Here is an 18,890-nt window from a genome sequence, read left to right as displayed (position 1 = left end):
TAATCATACATCACTTGTGGTTCCTTGTGAAAAGGTGAATACAAAAAATAGGAACTAACAAATATGTAAAAGTTCCTCTGGTCCCAATGCGCCTTGTATATAGCAGGTAAATAACACTGAAACAAGCTGAGACTCCCTGAGTTGAAAGTAAGTGAATTCATATATTTAAATGACAACACAAGCCTGTTGAACTGCAGTGGAGCTTTAATATGATGAATATTTAGGTGTGAGAATGCAGTACAGCTATTCAATCCAAACAAGAATAATTAGAATAAAAATATTAAAAACAATATCCAGAAGCAAAAATCAATAGCATTAACATTAATATAAAACAATTATAATACAACAAAATTAGCACTCAAACTAAAGCAAAGGTCAGAATGACACAAATTACATTACCAATCAAGACGTTAGAAATCAATGAAGAGGAACCTGATTCTTTGTTTTTTTTTTTTTTTTTAAATGGCATCGATTTAAAGTGAACCACAGTTTCTCAGTTTGAAGACTGATCATGACCTCTGTGATGCACTGGATAATAGGATGGCAGGCAGCTTCCTATCTAATGAGGGTTCTGCTGTATTTCTGACACAATAGCAGCTCAGGATGTGACTATCATTATCTGTCACCACAACTGTCGCCAAATAATCCAAGACTGAACTCCGCTTTAAAACCATCTTCCAAATGGTACAGCTGTCATTTATCTGTGGTTTTGGAACAGTTCATTTTAGGAATATTAATCATCACAAGTTCACCTATAGGAATTTTTTCTTATGTTCTCTAGTAGGACAAATATGTATTTGGGCAGCCTTTCCATATCACAGAGTAGCTGAATTCACAATGAGAGCACTTATATTACTAACATTTTAGGTGGCGTGGACACTGAATGTTCTTTTTTTTTTTTTCAATAAAAATTGCAATGATCTATCTGCAGTAGGCTCCTGTCTCCTTTCAGTGTAGCCTTCCTCTCAGGTTCTTTTTTCTGTTTTATCCAATTGATCACCTGTAGCACCTTAGCATGGCATGCTAGCAGCCCATCAGTGCAAAGGGCTTGATGAGGAAGTGACACGCCACATCTGGTAGCAGTGCTAGTGTCTGTGTGTGTGTGCGTGCTGTGGCTGTGGACACACAAAGCTGATGTACTCCAACACTATAATCCACTTTCACCTTTTATTATGCTCATGTTTGTGAGATATTGTTTCTTTCCCAGAACATAATCCAAGATATTATTGTTTCTTATTTTTGACTTTGCGGTTTCCTCTTGGTTATTTGTAGCTCATAGAGTTTTACCCAGAATACATCTGGAATTGATTTTCCAATAGGAGTGTCATTTAGACTCATAACAACAGCCAAATGTATCCAGTGTTTCATTTATAAACTGGTGATGGACATAATATTCCACTTTAGAAACAGTGACGTTTATGTGGTTGCATTTGTTTGTCAAAGATGGCTGTGGCCACAAATGGAGGATTGTATAACATCACATGGCACACACAGCAGATGGGAACCAGAAAAATGCTGTGGCTGTGATGGCAACACACGGCCCAGTGCCAGCAGAGCACACCCAACACACATCCACATGGCGATGGAGGCTACATGCTTTCTTCTTCAGTTGTTTAGTAGTGTGTCTCATCCTGTATACCCACATTTTATTTATCAGCCATGTTGTTGAGCTTTCCCTGAGTATGGTATTTTTGCTGCAGCTTGTACTTTTATGGAACAAGTCTGTATTGGATTATATTACAGCCAGACTGGATCCAGCTGAGGGCTGCTTTTGTTTCGTACAGATGCATCAAGAAACTGCGAGATATTGAGATACCTTACTTAGATTTTAGTCTCCCTTTGAGCTTTCCATCTCAGCATGCCTTCCCTGCTCTCTTATTCTCTTTTAAGCCTTACTTGTTCTCTTTCATTTTCTCTCTGCATGTCAGCCCCTTTTCTCTCTCTGTCCTCTGTTGAATGTTTGGAAGTCTAGTTTGAAATTCTGCTGTCCTGCCTCACTAGATGTTTGGTAGTTACTGAGATGAAAAGCAGCACTCTCATCTTGCCGAACAAGTAGCAGCTGACAAACATGCTTATTCTGCATCTCTGGTCAGTGTAATTGTCACTTAACTGTCTTTTTCTGTGTCTCTGTGCTGTCCTCCATCTCTCCCTGTCGTGACTGGCTGCAGCCTGTGAACCCCTGCTGTCAACTCAGCTACCCATCCCTGCATTATGTATCAGTGAGCTGCAGCTCCAACACGTGGCTAATGATTAGTGTTGAGGTTTTGTGGAAACACCCAGCTGCATAGCAGAGGGCGAGGATCGGTGAAGGATTTCTGTGTAGAGTTAGCAATGATGTAATGCATTTTTTTAGGTTGGGGTAATTATAAAATTTTTATCACGATACATGATACTAAAAGGCCAAACAGAACAACAATATAATAACATGATCCTAATGGATAGCTAAGGTTTAACTGCTTGAACTTTTATTTTATTGTAGTGGTATAAAACAGTTCTTAGCAGGCTTGTTTGCCACAAGAGTCACATTTTTATCTTTTTTTTTTTTTTTTAACCGTGGGGATGGTGACAGTGTGAAACTGCAAGTGAGAAAAAAGATATCACGTTAATTAGCAGCACTGTTATTTCTCCCTCTGTAAGGAAGCAGCATCTAATTCTTTGCTTAACAGTAACAAGTTACACGTTGAACTGGGAATTTACAGCAGTGGTGCACCCATGTGACTTGAGGCAACCCCTGTCTAGCAGAAACTGTGAAGCAGCCCTCAGCACTCACTGGCAACAGTCTAAATGCAGTAGTGTGTGAATGGAAGTGTGGCATAAAGTAAGAAACACTGCATAGCAGAGAATGTAAGAATTGTAATAAATTCATGTTTTCTAGCTGATCCTGTAGCAATGAGGAATTTATTCCAATTTTAAAGGAATCTAAGACATATGTTTCACAGTAACAGAAAAAATTAGCATGCCCATATGCTCACTCAAAGAGATAAAGGGTTTCAGTTATATCCATCCATCCATTTTCTATGCCCGCTTATTCCTTTAACCAGCGTCACAGGGATCTGCTGGAGCCTATCCCAGCTCTCTTTGGGTGGAAGGCAGGGGTCCACCCTGGACAGGTCACCAGTCCATCACAGGGCCACATAGAGACAAACAACCTCACACACTCACACTCACTCCTATGGGCAATTTAGAGTCACCAATCAACCTGACATACATGTTTTTGGACTGTGGGAGGAAACCAGAGTACCTGGAGAAAACCCATACAAGCACAGGGAGAACATGCAAACTCCACACAGAAAGGCCTAGTTGCGAACCTAGGACCTTCTTGCTGTGAAGCAACAGTGCTAACCACTCAGCCACCATGCTGCCCGGTTTCAGTTATATGTCAGAAAAAATCATGTGAGGATAACTGTGTTTGGTCATGTGCAGCTGTTGTGCACAGACAGCAGGAAAATGCGGTTTGGTCACATCTAGTTGTGTGAATGTGTGCTGACAAAGCATTTGAGCTCAGTAGCACAGTGTCATCAAATTAAATCAAATTCAAAAGCAGTAAAGATTAGCAGATAGATGTGACTCACAATTTCCACACTTTATAATTTATTTTGAATTTTAAATATGAAAAAACACCTCAGCTGATTCAGTAAAAATACACTGATTGTGTTATTTGGTGGTTATAGAGCAGCAGTACTTCCTCCCTCCACTCCCAGCTCAATAACCAACACCACTCCACCCACGACATTATTCCCTTTGAGGAGCCCTCAGCTGCCAAATCTGTTGAATCCCATTTGAGTTCTGTTGACGACCAGTGTGTGCGGGAAGCTGCAGAATGAATAACGCGATGCGGAAACTGTCTTAATGATCACCCCTCGCCCTCCTTATGCACTCAGTCTAATAGGTGCCACAGAGAAAACCATTAGTCCGCTGGAAGACTTATGGGCATTTCACCAATACATCTATAAACAATACTTGTTTATTAGGGAGGCTACAGGTTATGGCTGCCATATCCTTGTGGGACACAAAAGACAGAGCGTATTGATCAGTTTTCTCACAGCTGCTGATCATCTCATAAAGCTATGCACCAAATGACAGTTTGGAGACCTCAGGCCATCTTGTGCTGATTTTTTTTTTTTTTTTTTTTTTTTTTTTGATCAAGGGTAACTCAAGATTATTGTGATGTCGAATGGCTATTGATTATAACAACTGTAGTATTGCTTTGTCAAACCCAAAATGGGCTGCAAGCAATCGGATCATTGCTCCCCAGGCAACAGAGTTAATCTGTTCTTGATTTCCAAATGGGATGTCCTTTCAAAAGCAGTTTCTTCATCGTTCTTGATAAAGGGATGGAGAAAGAGTAAACATTACTGTAACAGAACATCTTCTCTAATGTCTGCATGATGAATGCTCTGCAACAAGTTAAAAAAAAAAAAAAAATTAAAAACGGGACAGTGCCCCAGACACATTATATTTGCGCACACAGAAACCAGAAAGGAATTTTAGATGAAAAATTATGTAAATAATGCATCAAAATTGCAGGGGGACCAAAAAGACACAGGGGGTGAGGAGCAGTTATTATAAGTGATGGTGGAGTGTGCATGACAAACGTATAAAAGTGTAAGTGAATAATTTCTTTTTAACCTGTTTTGGCTGATTGTGTGTGTGTTTTGTGTGGGAATAGGAAAACTCCCAGTGCATCAACTTTCTCTATTATTGATCAGTTGTTAAAGTGACCCTAAATAACCATTGCTGAAATGTGGCCACAAATACCAGCTACAGGATATTGTAAAATGCTAAAATCAGTAAAGAGACTTTGTAAATTTATGTTATACAGTAATACCTATTAAGTTTTATTGCTATTAGCTAACAATAGCCACCATTAGATACAAGTTATTACCAGACTAAATTAGGTCAGTACTAAAATGGGTATGTTTAATGCGTTTTATAAATTCCCCTTTTTCTTTGTAATACTATGATAAACCATTCATTACCTTCCATGAGCTCACTTTAAAGTTGACACCATAGAAAGTTATTATAGTTGTATGTAGCCAGCAATCACCTTTTTCCACATCCAGCAGTCACAAAGCAACATTAACATTTATTTGAAGTAGTGTGTCTGGAAGTCCAACATTCACTTCCCTTTTAGTTCTGTTTTGATGTTCACAAACCCCTCAGGGAAGTGTCTGGCTCATTAGCTGCTATAGGTCATGCTCCAGTCTTTACTGGCTAGATGCATGTTTATGTTTGTTGCAATACAGGTACAGTCGGTTTATCAGAATTTTATTTTGTTAATAGAAAAATATGGACTGGTGCTGTTTTAAGCAAGTATTAACGACAATTGTAGAGAACATTGTAGAGAATCCAAGGCACAAGGGTGTAATCGACATTAATGAGGACGTTATTCTATGTAGTTGAGTCAGTTCCAGGGCTCTGTTACTGTATCTCAGTGGCATGACTTGACACTTGACACTTTGTGGAACTGAGCTGTTCTTAACAAAATTATTTTTACCTGCTATGACAAGTCAGAATATCTGCTGTGACTCAGTACAAACATAGTTTTGCTTTATTGTTGCACATTAAATAATATATTATATTAAGGAAGTTTTTATTGCTCGGAAAGAAGCCAATTAGTGAAACAAGATGAGACGGAGAAGACCAATGCAGCATTTCAGTACAGTGTGCTTGTTTCTGTGCATGTCCCTTGTAATGAGCTGCTCTTTGCCAGACCGCTGTCCCCATCGTGACTTACATATCTGTGGCCGCACTCACTGAGCTTCAGTGTCTGCTGTGCTCAGGGACTAATGACAAGTGTGTGACTATTATTATTATTGCAGCCTTGCTCTGTGTGCCCCCTTGTTATATATGTGTGCGTACTTTTGGCATGGAGCTCCTGGAGGATGCAAAGCAGGAGGGGAAAACACAGGAGGCCAGGATGTGACTCAGCAGACTTTAATGTAGCTTTTATTTTAGGGATGTGTTGATGTGAGTGCAAGTCCAACAAGCTTCCAGTTGAACAGAGCGTGGGCACTGGTGCAATGGTGTGTTGAAGGACAATGGCGCAAATTGGGGGTGGATCCAATCAGCATAGGACTTTCTGAATTTTAACTGTGGAGGAGCATGGCAATGACAAAAACCTCCCGTTCCTGAAGACATTTGTGTCTTGGCGAGTCATCTGAGTTACTTCATTCCCTGTTGCCCTGCTTTTTTCTCTATACACTGTTCATCCAGAGCCTATGGTTTGCATGTTACTGCTCTTTACTAACACAGCTCTACCCAGCCAGCTGTAGCTCTAATATTCAATTCAAAAGCTCTTTTGTTCTGTGCTGTAAGTTCAAGTGTCTCTCAGAATTGTCCCTAAAGGAATAGCCAATAAAAGGTTTTTTGTTTTTTTGTTTTTTTCATTCAGAGTACATTTGGTACAGTTTTCCTGAGAGAAACATTATAAAGAGAAAACAGTATTATATTTAACTTTCAGTGTTATGGTAAAATGTGTCAGTATGTTTAAATTCACAATATGACCATAACCATAATATAAAATATAAATCACACTGTTTAATTAAAAAAAGACATTTAAGGTATGCAGCTATACCTGGGAAATAAGTGTTGACTTTTGTCCCGTGGTCAAAAAGAGCCGGCAGTGAAATCTGTCTCATCCATATGTTTGCTGTTGGGTGTAACAGTATATTTGTATGTGGCATGTGGCCACTGTAAATATTTTCTCTGTTAAGGAATTGCTAGTACATATGACTGTGACTTCTCATTTCTGCATATTAACCACAGAGCCAAGTGTTACGACATATGGAAAAACGAAACTCCATGGGTATCCTTTGCAACACTATAGTACCAAATTTCTTTCGCTGTAACTGTGTGTGGTTTTGTTCTTGCCAACGAAGCATTTGAAAATAGACTGTTATTGCTGCAGTTCTAATGGCATACAAGAATCTGTGACATAGACAATTAATTACCAGTGTACTACATGTACACAGCAATGAAAAGTCAGATGTTAGTCACAGTTTTTCCATTATTATTTATTTATTTTTTTAAAGTTTTTGTTGTTCAGCAATATGTATAAGTAAGTAATGAGCTCTTTGTCAGCAAGCTTGTGGATGTGTTGTTTTTATTGTTGTAAACATAGTTTCTGCTGATACAGCAAATGTGCAGAAGGCCTATTGCTCATTTAGCAGCATTTAAAATGATCAGGAACAAATGACTAATAATTAATAAATCTTTTTACCCACAAAGAATGTGACTTCTTCCAATTATAAGCTGAGCAAATTGTGATATCAGTTTTCACATCCCTCCTTTTAATTAGCGCAGAATAGAACCTTTTAATGTCACAATGCTGAGACAGCCATTTGGTCTGCTGCAGCCCAGCACCCTCCACTCCAAGTTCTTTCCCTCTGGTAGTCAATTCAACCACCCGTCACTTTGACCCTTATTGCTTCTGAATGCTGGGACCTGCACCTCTCACCCTGCATTAATTATTAGGACAGCTCTCTGTATAGTGCCCCCCTCTATCCCTTCAGCCAGCCAATAGATTCACTGTCCCTCTTCTGTCTCTTACGTCCTGCTCTCCTCTGGCTGTTTCTGCTTGTCTTAAGGCCCAGTGGATTACAGTAAGACTGACCTGACCAGTGCTGGCCTCTTAATGTGCTCATTTTATAACATGACTTATGCCTACTCTTATTGTCTATTTTAAATGGCTGATGACCATTGCTTGTTAGGCTTATCCAAAGGTGATGTGGGGTGAATTTCATTACCTTTTCCAGGATGGCAATCAAATATCCATCTGGGGAATATTCAGATTGTCCAGCAGCTCTTATATTTACTTTACACAGAAATTTCACTATATACAATATCAACAGTTAATGTTAAAAAGTCTAAGGAATTTTTAAATATGTGGGTTTGGATTTTTCAATTTCAGTGTCAGTGTCATCTAAATTATCTATTGTTGTAATGTGGCTCAGGCTGTTTATACAGCAGGTCAACCTCTAAACTTTTATATATATATTTTATATATAAAGTATTGGTCTTTATTTCATCTGAGAGAAAGACATTTCAGCAAATTTCAAATGTTCATAGATCCTCTTTGTTTGCTAGACCACTCAACTTGGCACCTTTAAATTATGAGTTAAGTTTCCAGAGTGGAAAAGACCTACATTTTTATGGATATGATAATCTAGGGGCTTGAATTTCCACCAATTCACAGAAAAAATAGAATTTTAGCCGATGTATAGTGATTGTATAATAACCCACCTCAGTTTGTCCAAGGAAATGGCTTTTCTAGTTTTAGTAGTGTAGTTTTCTCACTTTAAATAAGCATTCTCACCTATTTGAAAGATAAAAGTATAAAATATTGAAATATATATCCAGTTATTTTGTTATTATACTTGTCTCCTTGGGTTCTGCACTTTGAATGCATTAGAAAGTCAATAGGGAAAGTGTATAATACATCCCACGTTTATTAAGGACAGAAGACCACTGCTGATGATCTTTAGAAATGTTGACTAGACTCTGACTCACTGGTCTTTTTTGACTAAATGAATTAAAGCCGTTAAAAGCTTTACTTCACATTTTGTTCTTTCTGTAATATTATAATTTTTTTCCAGTTGCACTTCAGTGGCTAATCTAAGCTTCTGCCTCTGCACTCTATTCATGATGGTATGCAAGCTTCCAGCTTTTCCTGGACATTGTTCAATTTATGTACAGAATTACATATATTCACTATAACACCTACTTATAATGCTTGTATCCGTGTAAAGAACCAGTGCCCTGCTCAAAAGCCCAAACATTTTAAATCTGTGAACTGCATTACAATTTGTTGTAAGATAAGACCGTGAGGAAAACCCTCAAGCACAGCCATGTAGAGTTTTTCATGGTTTCTTTCTTCTTCCCTGGCCCTTGACATCATTAAAAGGAAGGTAGAGGCTCTACAGGATTAGAGGGGTTTGTAGACTGTCACCAGCTGTGAACAATTGGCCATTATACATGTCCCTTGCACTGCACTGGTCCACTTTCCCATCCCTCTCTCCTCTACTGACTGTGCTTTTCTTCAGGGCCTTCTCAACAATGAATTTGCTCATCTTGTCCGCTTCCTCTCTTTGCCCATTCACTTTTCTCTGCTTGTCGTCATCTGATTTTGTGTCTGTTTGCTCCATTTCATTCTTGTTATGCCATATTTTCTCCTCAAAACATGAGTTTATTGCAATAATTTTCATTAAAAATAATTGATATTGAGCTGTTTTCTGGTTCAATTTTTAATTACATAATTAACCAGAATTTTTGAAAAATTACTTGGTGAATTGCAACAGTCCAAAAGACCCTGTTCTTCCTCACAGAGGTTATATTGCTTCCAGTCACACCTTGTGCACAGTCACACTGAACTAAGCAACCGACCAGCTTTGCCGTGTGTTAGGGACAGATGTCACATTACAGACAGCAGTAGCTTGTCACATCTGAGACTGGCTCCAGTCAGGACACACTAATGACAGTGTCTATTTGCCACACTTCTGTTAGAAGTATACCTCCAGCTCTTCCTAAACTACCCATTACCTCTGATATCAAACGCAACACCAGGCCTTTCTCATCATGACTCCAACCAGATACGTGATCTTTGAACAAGTGTGCGTGCCTGCATATCATGCAATGTGCTATCATGTGGTCTAATGAGAGTGTATTGCACTCATGTCATTTTATGTTGCTTCAGATAAGAATGGGGTCTGCTAGGATTTTACAGGATTCAGATCCTGTTCTGAATTTGCTTGATTCCAATTCCCTTGGATTCCCTGGGCAAATCTTTTTAAGTATTTTTTTGTTTTGTAAAAATAGTCAGTTTTTATGTGTCCACCATGTTTAAAATATTTAGTGGTGGTGCCAAATTTTGAGATGGCACTTAAGAGGCTGCTTATCAAAGGCCATATATTATTCAAAATACACCAGTTTTTATGATTTTTAAAAAACAATCTTGTCAGAAAAATGTCGACTTAAACACAAACAGATACTCACTAAAAGCTTTGGGGAAAATGTACTTGAACTTTTAGTGTGGCTCGTGTCATATCAGCTAACGTGGAGGAGGTGGGGTTTATGGTTGTCACTAATCGGTTAAGAGGACCCTGTATTTTACCGACGTGTAATCATAAAATAGAGCTGGCTATGAGAACTCATCCCTATCTTCAGATAAAAAAAATCTGGAGGGAGATTAGCTTTAGAACAACATTGGGTTTAAAATTATGAAAAGTTAAAGTATGTTAAAAAATGCCAAGAAGTAGAATATGCCTAATCTCTGCCCGGGCTGTATGAGTTTACAAACACCAAATGCATGTGTGAAATTTCAGTCACATCAGGCAGAGGATTTGTAAGGCACTTGGTACTTGGCTGAGCAGAGCAGACCAACTTCCTTGCAGTCAGTCAACGTGTCAATAAGGTGATCAGAAGAACTGTGGCATATATTGGCACCTTCATGGGCTGATCATAGTGGGATTGTGTTTACAAAGATAAAACTGAATAGAAACAAAACATACTATGTCTGCAGAAAAAGGGATAGGAAGAGCACACAGGAAGCCATTTATCACAGCCAATCCATGAGTGCAGCCAGCTTAATGAAGACAGATAGTGGCTCTAGCTGTCAACACAAGAACCTTACGTCTATATTAAGAAGTCCCACCATTAGGACCATTAGGACCACATGAACCGCATGTTAAGAAATTGATCTGGAGCATTTAGCGACAGGTTGAACACCCTATTTAGGCTAAAGTTTGACATCTCCCTTTTGTTACTTTAGTCAGAGGAGCAGAAATAGTCTTTCATGTTCTGCAGAAAACACAGGTTTCAAGAAAAAAAAAAAAACTCCCAACTCCTCTTGCCTGCTTTCAGAAAAATCCTTTCTACATCTCCACATTTATCGTCTTTTATTTATATGTAGACCATTATTCTCTTTCAGGGTCACAGGATTATTGACAGAGCACTAAAACGATCACCTTTGCACGTCTTAATACTGATTAATTACTTATCCACTGTATTCACTGTACGCTGCTCTGAAGCTATGTACGTAACTATTTAGACCTCCTTCCTAATTATTGATAGCGTGTTCAGATCAGTACAGAATGAAAATCTGCAGCCTTGTCACTGTGAAAAGATGTTAAAAAGTTTTAAAGAGACGTTCTGTGAGCAGAGAGTCCTTGGTGTCCTGTAATAGTGTATTGATCCATAGCCCAAAGTTCTATTTTGGCTTCTCCACCCTCTTTCACAGAGAGGTCAGAGGTTGGGATCAGGTGCACAGTACTGTCATGAGCTGGGATTCATAGTCTGCCTGTGGATAATGGAGCTCGACAAGACACTTAATGCACTGTGTGATGACCTACTGTTAAGACCAGTCTGCAGAGGCGAAAAAGGAAAATGTGACTTTCCACCTTTGGTTAAAAAGAATATTATAGTTATTGTTGTACTCTGTGGATGCGTGACATAACTTGTAGCTCAGTATATATACAGAGTACTAAACATTTTGGTGCTACAGCTCTGTTGCACCATCCTTTGTAAAGACAGATATTTTGGCCTCAAACTAGTTCTGCCAATCTACCAACACTGGCTGGTCAGAATACAAGAAATAAAGTAGTCTTTTGCATCAATTTTGGTGAATGGTGGCAGTTGGAATAACGTAGACATCCCGTATGTTACTCCGGTATGTAAGTAGGCAAATGTGAATGGGAGTTGCTGGGATCATTTAATGGGTCTTTTTATTTTATAGCCTTACATAGTATCTGAACCCGTTTTAGTTTCTGTTTTCATTCCGCAAATCAACCAGTCAAGGTGCTTGACACACATTTACCACAGCAGCTGAAGATGAAGCCACTAGTGCCTTTCTGAAGGACATCTCTGTCAGTTCACCAGTAATAGATGAAGGTACAGTTTACATGGCACACCTGTGAACATGGAAGATGTTTATCTGAAGCCTGAATATGGTGTTGCTGCAGCGGTCAGGTTTCTTAAACCTATGCAATGACTCATGTAGCATATTAACCGGGATATGATGTAGTATGTGATGTACTAGAGTGCATGTAAACAGCCAGTGATTCACTAGGTATGTGTGGCTGGACTGTGGGCTTCATTCAGAAACCTAAGAATCATTGTAGATGAAAGTGGATCAGTTTTCAAATTTGTCTCAACAGCTTCACTATTGTTTTCATTTTACTTCTATGTCATATAAAGAATTATTTTGTGCAGATTATTTTCTTAAAAATGTGTATTTTGCTGTCATTTTAAAATAAATTAGTGGTGTTCAACATACTTTGGGAGCAGTGGCACAACTGGACTATGCTGTCTCATGATCTTTTTGCCATCTAATACTGTTCTGCCTATTCATCTCCTTCCTACTCTCCTCTCCTACCAGTTAAATGCATCACCTCATCCTAGCAGGCTATCAGCTTTCTCCTTCAGGATGTTGGATGCAAATGATGATGATTATTCTCTTTCAGTTCCTCCTCCTCATTTTCCTCTTCACCTTGTGATTGGCTCGTGTATTTCTCAACTTTCTTTCTTTTTACCTGTTTTTTCGATCCTTTTGTATTTCTGTCTTTGTGAGGACTCTTAGTGACATACTGCATTTTCTATCATTATACCCTAATTTTAACCAAATTGATCCTTTTAACCAGTGCCATACAAGTATATGAATATACTGTAAATCGGCACGTTTGACACAGAACAGGAAGAATAAATTCAACCATGCTTTGTAGACAAATAATGTTTTGACTCAGTCAGAGCCTCTGATTACTTTCACCCATCAATATAGAGCATTGACTATACAATATTTTATCATCTAAGAAGATGGTTTTGCAGTCATCTTACCAGTTCTATATTTTGCTTTCTGTACATCTGTCTGATTTTTGTAGCACTCATATCTTTGGTTCAGTTTTACTTTTACAAATTCTACAATATGTAGGATTCAATTATTGATCTCATACAGAGCACACAGCTGTGTCAACTGTGCTGGATGCAGCCTTACTTCAGGTCTAGTTGTTTTCACCAACTCTAACCAAGTTTTTTTTTTTTTTTTTTTTTTTTGGGGTCTTCCAGGCAATTGGAACTATCGGCCTTTATCACACTAGAAACTGATATCTATCTATGAGGCATCTGTGAAATCTTGTAAAGTGTGTGGTGCTAGAAGTTTGGCCACAAACGTGCTAAAGGTCACCGAGTTAGCTGGCTTGCAGGTTAGCTAGCAAACTAGCTACATTCACTGGTTTGTAGGTTATTAAGTCAATAAATGTTATTCAGGGTATGGTTGTACCTCATGTCCACTCTCATAACAGTCTAAAGTGTCTTGCATTTTGTTTTTAATGTTTTCTTTGTGTCTTGAGCCATTCGTGGCACTATCAAGGAATTTTTTTTCATGCATTCAGACTCATTTACAGCCACCGCACTCTCTGTTTCTTTGGACTTTGCTTCACCATATTCATTTTCAACTTTTACATTTATCATTTACCCCAAACACAAACTAAAAATAAGAAGTAGTTTCCTGCCTTAACATTTCATTCTGCCAATGCATTCTGTGTAATTTGCATAGACTTTCACTTCCACATTGGTTACCACTTTATAAGCTCTAATTCACCCAGCCCTTGATTTCTGTTGATCTTTATGCTGATAGAGGAGGAGAGTTTTCTGTTGTTTCTAAGTCATGTAATGAAAGTGAAAGAAACATTCAGAAAGCAGTGTCGCTCTCCTGAGAAATTTCAAACAAATAAACATTATGTGGGCATTCTTTTTTTTTTTTTTTTTTATGCTGGTGCACTGCCTTTGTTGTTATTGATTCACTTTCTCTCATTAGTAATTCATCTTCCCAGTAGATGTGTAATATAAAATATCACATTTTTTTTCCATGCAGATTTCTTAGAAGTGAAACCTAACAACCCTACAAATATGGGAAACTGAACAAATTGTTATGAGTGATGTCAGGAATTTCCTGTGAATGCTTTTAGGCTATCTTGTCTTTTCCTTTCCCTGACATAACACAGTGCAAATCCAATAAGGCCATCTTGAGCTTCATGCTCAATGTCATTACATTTAATGCAATATGAATGGAGCCTCTTGTGCAACCATTACTCCTTTCAATGGAGAGAGATGCTCTCTTACTCATTATTAACACACCATAGCTGCATTCAAAAAGGCTATTAGATTTAATGATTTGGGAGCTATTTTTAGTGACTTCAAGTGTCTTCTTGAGTTTTCCAGGAATGAGGGGGGAGAGCAGAAAATAAACTACAAATGTCCATTTCCCAGAGCTGGTAAGCCTGGGGATGTAAAGGAAGGGGAGTTGGTATTGGATAGAGGTGTGTTTATTTTTGATGAGCTTACACCTACTGTACACACACAGGCACTATGACTAGTACTGAATGAGTGCTTATTGTGGTCAGACTAAGAACTTCAGAGCACATGCTTATTATAAGGAGGCTTCAGAGAAAACAATTGAAGCATTAAAAAAAAAAAATCAGTTACCTCTGAGATTATGCATGTTTACAAGTTGGTGGGTGGTGTCATGCTTGACATTATACATAGTTTTGGAATCAAAAATGTGGCAAACATTCTTCCCTGTGAGCTATTATCAGAGTAATGCCGTGGAAGTGCATAAAATAACATAAATATATCCCATGATAGAGTATTACCATTTTGTTGAATACAGCTGTACGATCTATAGCTATAAAATCCCGTGGAAGTATTTTGTGCCCAGTTGGAATGTTGTCATGCTATTCAATAGGCCGTTTGGGCTTCCCTTCAGATTATAGTTATGGCTTAGTAGGTCCCTACTTACCTATTGGAACCTACTGGAAGGATCAATAGGCTGTTATCATCCCACAGATCTTCATTGTCATCATTGTCTTGGTTGGTAAGACCAACAGTCAAATCAGCTGCATTTTGTCAGTTACACAGATGAGAGGAACAAAATTATGCGAACCAGTCGAGCGTTGTTAACTACGATCTTGAAAGTTATGGAATGCCAACATTTTCTAACGCTTGTGAAATGAATTAAGCATATATTAGCAATATAGTAAGTAAATAATGTAACTGTGGAATTGTGAAAGTATATGAAAACTTTGTAAAAGCTAACATAATTATGAAGAGTTAGTTCATACTAACAGAAGTCATTACAGATCATTTTTAATTAATTTTTTCTTTTTTTTTTTTTACAAGTAGCCTCTTTCCAAACTCTTATATCTACAGTGGCATTTTTTCCAAAGCCTTTCATAATTCCAAACCCTCTTGGCTCTTAATAGAATATGACCATATACTTGAATCAGCACCTCTTTTAAAAGAAAGACTGAAGCCTACCACATTCATTACGAACAGCTTGCCTGCAAGGTCGTATTTTTGATTGCCTTATTTTGTGTAGGTATATCTAACAAACCAGTGTTGATAGTTTCCTGAGACTCTTCTCCTTTAAAATATGCCATTGATTTATTGAAGAGTTAGTTAGAACTTATATTCAAGCAAATATGCATTAAAAAAAACTGCTGACACTCTTGAGTGGAATCACTAATGAGGAGACAGGGAAAACGCATGTGGACCCACCAATATACCTACAATGAAAATTTAGAAAAGAATGAAATACACAAAATCTGGCTCACATACTGTAGTATATACTCCACATCATAGCTGGTCACATATATACGCACAAATGAAATATCTTCCATCCGGCTATGATGTAGATCCATAGATCCAGATATACAGTGGGTACGGAAAGTATTCATACCCCTTTTAAATTTTTCACTCTTTGTGTCATTGCAGCCATTTGCCAAAATCAAAAAAGTTCATTTTATTTCTCATTAATGTACACTCAGCACCCCATCTTGACAGAAAAAAACCAGAAATGTAGAAATTTTTGCAAATTTATTAAAAAAGAAAAAGGAAATCCCTCTTCTTGAAATCCCTCAGCAGTCCTGAGTTATAAGAAACTAATGTGCTCGATACAATTTAGAAATGAAGATTCTGTTGTGTGCTGTTACTCCCTTGCTACTGAAGACTGTATTGTGTGTACATGTATGCTGTGCGTATGTCAATTAGAAAACCTACCCCACTCCAGAATGAACCCCAGGGTGGAGAAATCTCATGGTCCTGACAGACATCCTCTGTGTGCTTCAAATAACATGAATATGTTTGTGTGTGTGTGTAATGTTCAATGGATTCCTTATATTACTTAATTAGCCTTTTTTTTGAATGAAGCAGATTAAATGCTTCCATCCCAAGCAGGGCTGGTTTGTGTGTCATTCTTCCCATTGCCCTATTGCTCCACATTCTAAAATTAGCCCTGGAAACCCAAACCTACACTCTTTTACTGTCCCTACTTTCACTGGGGTTGTGATAGTTCCATTTTTCCTCTTAAGCCAAGGCTGGGTCCAAAGATTTATTTTTTATTATCCATCTGTTTTCATTCTTTAAAAAAAAATTATAGTTAAACTGTATTCTAAATAGTGAAGTGCCCATCTTGATTCGCCAAAGCATAAGGTCATGTGATCAAATAGTTTTTGTCCTAATCCAAAGATAGTCAATATTAATCTGATCGGAAAAAAAAAAGTAGAAAGAAAAAAAACATCAGATCCTTTCATAATATTGTTGCTTAGTTAAAGCTTCATGGGTAAGTTTAGTTTATTTGAAAATAGGCTGTTGACAGATTATTATTATTATTATTATTATCATTATCATTATTATTTTTGCATTGGTTGTTAAAGAGGCGTTGCACAGGCTTCTTCATGTCCCACAGTGCAAATTACCACATGTCTCTGTGGGTTTGTTTGGATTTCTGATCAATACCAGTAACCCATTACTCTACATGCTGAAGTGATTTCCAATAATTTCTTTCCAAAACACAAAACCCAGTGACTAAGATTTATTATTATAGTACTTTTTTCACTGTGATTTTTTTTTTTTTTTACCTATTTACTTTTCTTTTTGAGTCACTACTCTAACTCTTTAGCTTATTCACCTCTGTTATGAAAGTATTACTGTCGATCTGATATGCGTTGTTGTTCACATCCAGTTGTTAATGAAATGCTTCAATAAAATGTACATTAGACCTCAAGTAGATTCTCAGACTAGTACACACACTGTCACAACATCACACAGAGTCAGAGTCAGCAGCACTCCCTGAGCTCTGTCTCCAGGCTAATGGTTTGTAGCACTCCTGCTTGCTCCAGTCCCTCCTCAATCACCAGCTGGAGTTAACTCTCCCTGCAGGTGGCTGGAAATGAGGGCAGCAGTTGATTAGAGCAGTGGAGAGCACTGTAGTAGGCAGCTGTGCTCAGGATAGGAATAGCTGCTTGAATGCATCTGGCAAACCACAGGCTGCTGTGCTTTAATACTGTGTTTTACTCATGCTTTCTCATGCTTTGCTATCCACGAGCACTTCACAGTAAATTAAACATCTCATATTTGGCCCAGCTTTACAAGTGTGACAGCCTAAGAAACAGTTGTATTGCAGTTGAAGAATTGTAATCACGTGTGTCCCACTTATGAATGTAACGACAGAAGACATTGAAACATATGACTTTGTGGGTACAAGAAGCTATTCAGAGCATTTTAATAACAGATTACAACTGATGATTAGTTACAGCTTACCATCATCATGTTGATGCATATAGTCAATGTGTAATATTTGTTACAAGATTTGCATTTTTTGTCTGATCACACTCATAAGAACTGAAAAACAAAACTGTTACATTTTTTTTTAATGGAAAAAATCTTTCTCACAGCTCATGGCAGACCCTTTAGATCACTTGCTTTGTCTGAGCAGTAATCCAAAGATATCAGGTAATTATCAGGAGCTGGAACCAGAACATGTTACATACAGTGGGTACAGAAAGTATTCAGACCCCTTTAAATTTTTCACTCTTTGTGTCATTGCAGCCATTTGCCAAAATCCAAAAAGTTCATTTTATTTCTCATTAATGTACACTCAGCACCCCATCTTGACAGAAAAAAACAGAAATGTAGAAATTTTTGCAAATTTATTAAAAAAGAAAAACTGAAATATCACATGGTCATAAATATTCAGACCCTGTGCTCAGTATTGAGTAGAAGCACCCTTTTGAGCTAGTACAGCCATGAGTCTTCTTGGGAATGATGCCACAAGTTTTTCACACCTGGATTTGGGGATCCACTGCCATTCTTCCTTGCAGATCCTCTCCAGTTCTGTCAGGTTGGATGGTGAACGTTGGTGGACAGCCATTTTCAGGTCTCTCCAGAGATGCTCAATTGGGTTTAGGTCAGGGCTCTGGCTGGGCCAGTCAAGAATGGTCACAGAGTTGTTCCGAAGCCACTCCTTTGTTATTTTAGCTGTGTGCTTAGGGTCATTGTCCTGTTGAAAGGTGAACCTTCGGCCCAGTCTGAGGTCCTGAGCACTCTGGAAGAGGTTTTCTTCCAGGATATCTCTGTACTTGGCCGCATTCATCTTTCCTTCAATTGCAACCAGTCGTCCTGTCCCTGCATCTGAAAAACACCCCCACAACATGATGCTCCCACCACCATGTTTCACTGTAGGGATTGTATTGGGCAGGTGATGAGCAGTGCCTGGTTTTCTCCACACATACTGCTTAGAATTAACGCCAAAAAGTTCAATCTTGGTCTCATCAGACCAGAGAATCTTATTTCTCATAGTCTGGGAGTCCTTCATGTGTTTTTTGGCAAACTCTATGCGGGCTTTCATGTGTCTTGCACCGAGGAGATGCTTCCGTCGGGCCACTCTGCCATAAAGCCCCGACTGGTGGAGGGCTGCAGTGATAGTTGACTTTGTGGAACTTTCTCCCATCTCCCTACTGCATCTCTGGAGCTCAGCCACAGTGATCTTTGGGTTCTTGTTTACCTCTCTCACCAAGGCTCTTCTCCCACGATTGCTCAGTTTGGCTGGACGGCCAGGTCTA

At 38.4% G+C, this 18,890-nt stretch overlaps 1 protein-coding gene across 5 annotated transcripts in view; it reads left to right on the top strand.

Moving 5' to 3' along the window:
• rptor (regulatory associated protein of MTOR, complex 1) overlaps positions 1–18,890 on the top strand; it is a 146,486-nt gene that overhangs the window by 22,341 nt on the left and 105,255 nt on the right. The window contains exon 1 of one of the 5 annotated variants that reach the window (XM_026303250.1): positions 9,532–9,609. The exons of the other annotated variants lie outside the window; for them this stretch is intronic. Coding sequence (XP_026159035.1) covers positions 9,577–9,609 — 33 coding nt within the window. The 5' untranslated portion in view covers positions 9,532–9,576. Of the gene's footprint in view, positions 1–9,531; positions 9,610–18,890 lie in introns of those variants that run through there. 5 annotated transcript variants of the gene reach the window in all.

The sequence above is a fragment of the Mastacembelus armatus genome, chromosome 1 (assembly GCF_900324485.2).
Source record: "Mastacembelus armatus chromosome 1, fMasArm1.2, whole genome shotgun sequence".
Taxonomy (NCBI): Eukaryota; Metazoa; Chordata; class Actinopteri; order Synbranchiformes; family Mastacembelidae; genus Mastacembelus; species Mastacembelus armatus.
Note: the sequence above shows the minus strand (reverse complement) of the source record. Positions and strands in the feature narration are given on the sequence as shown.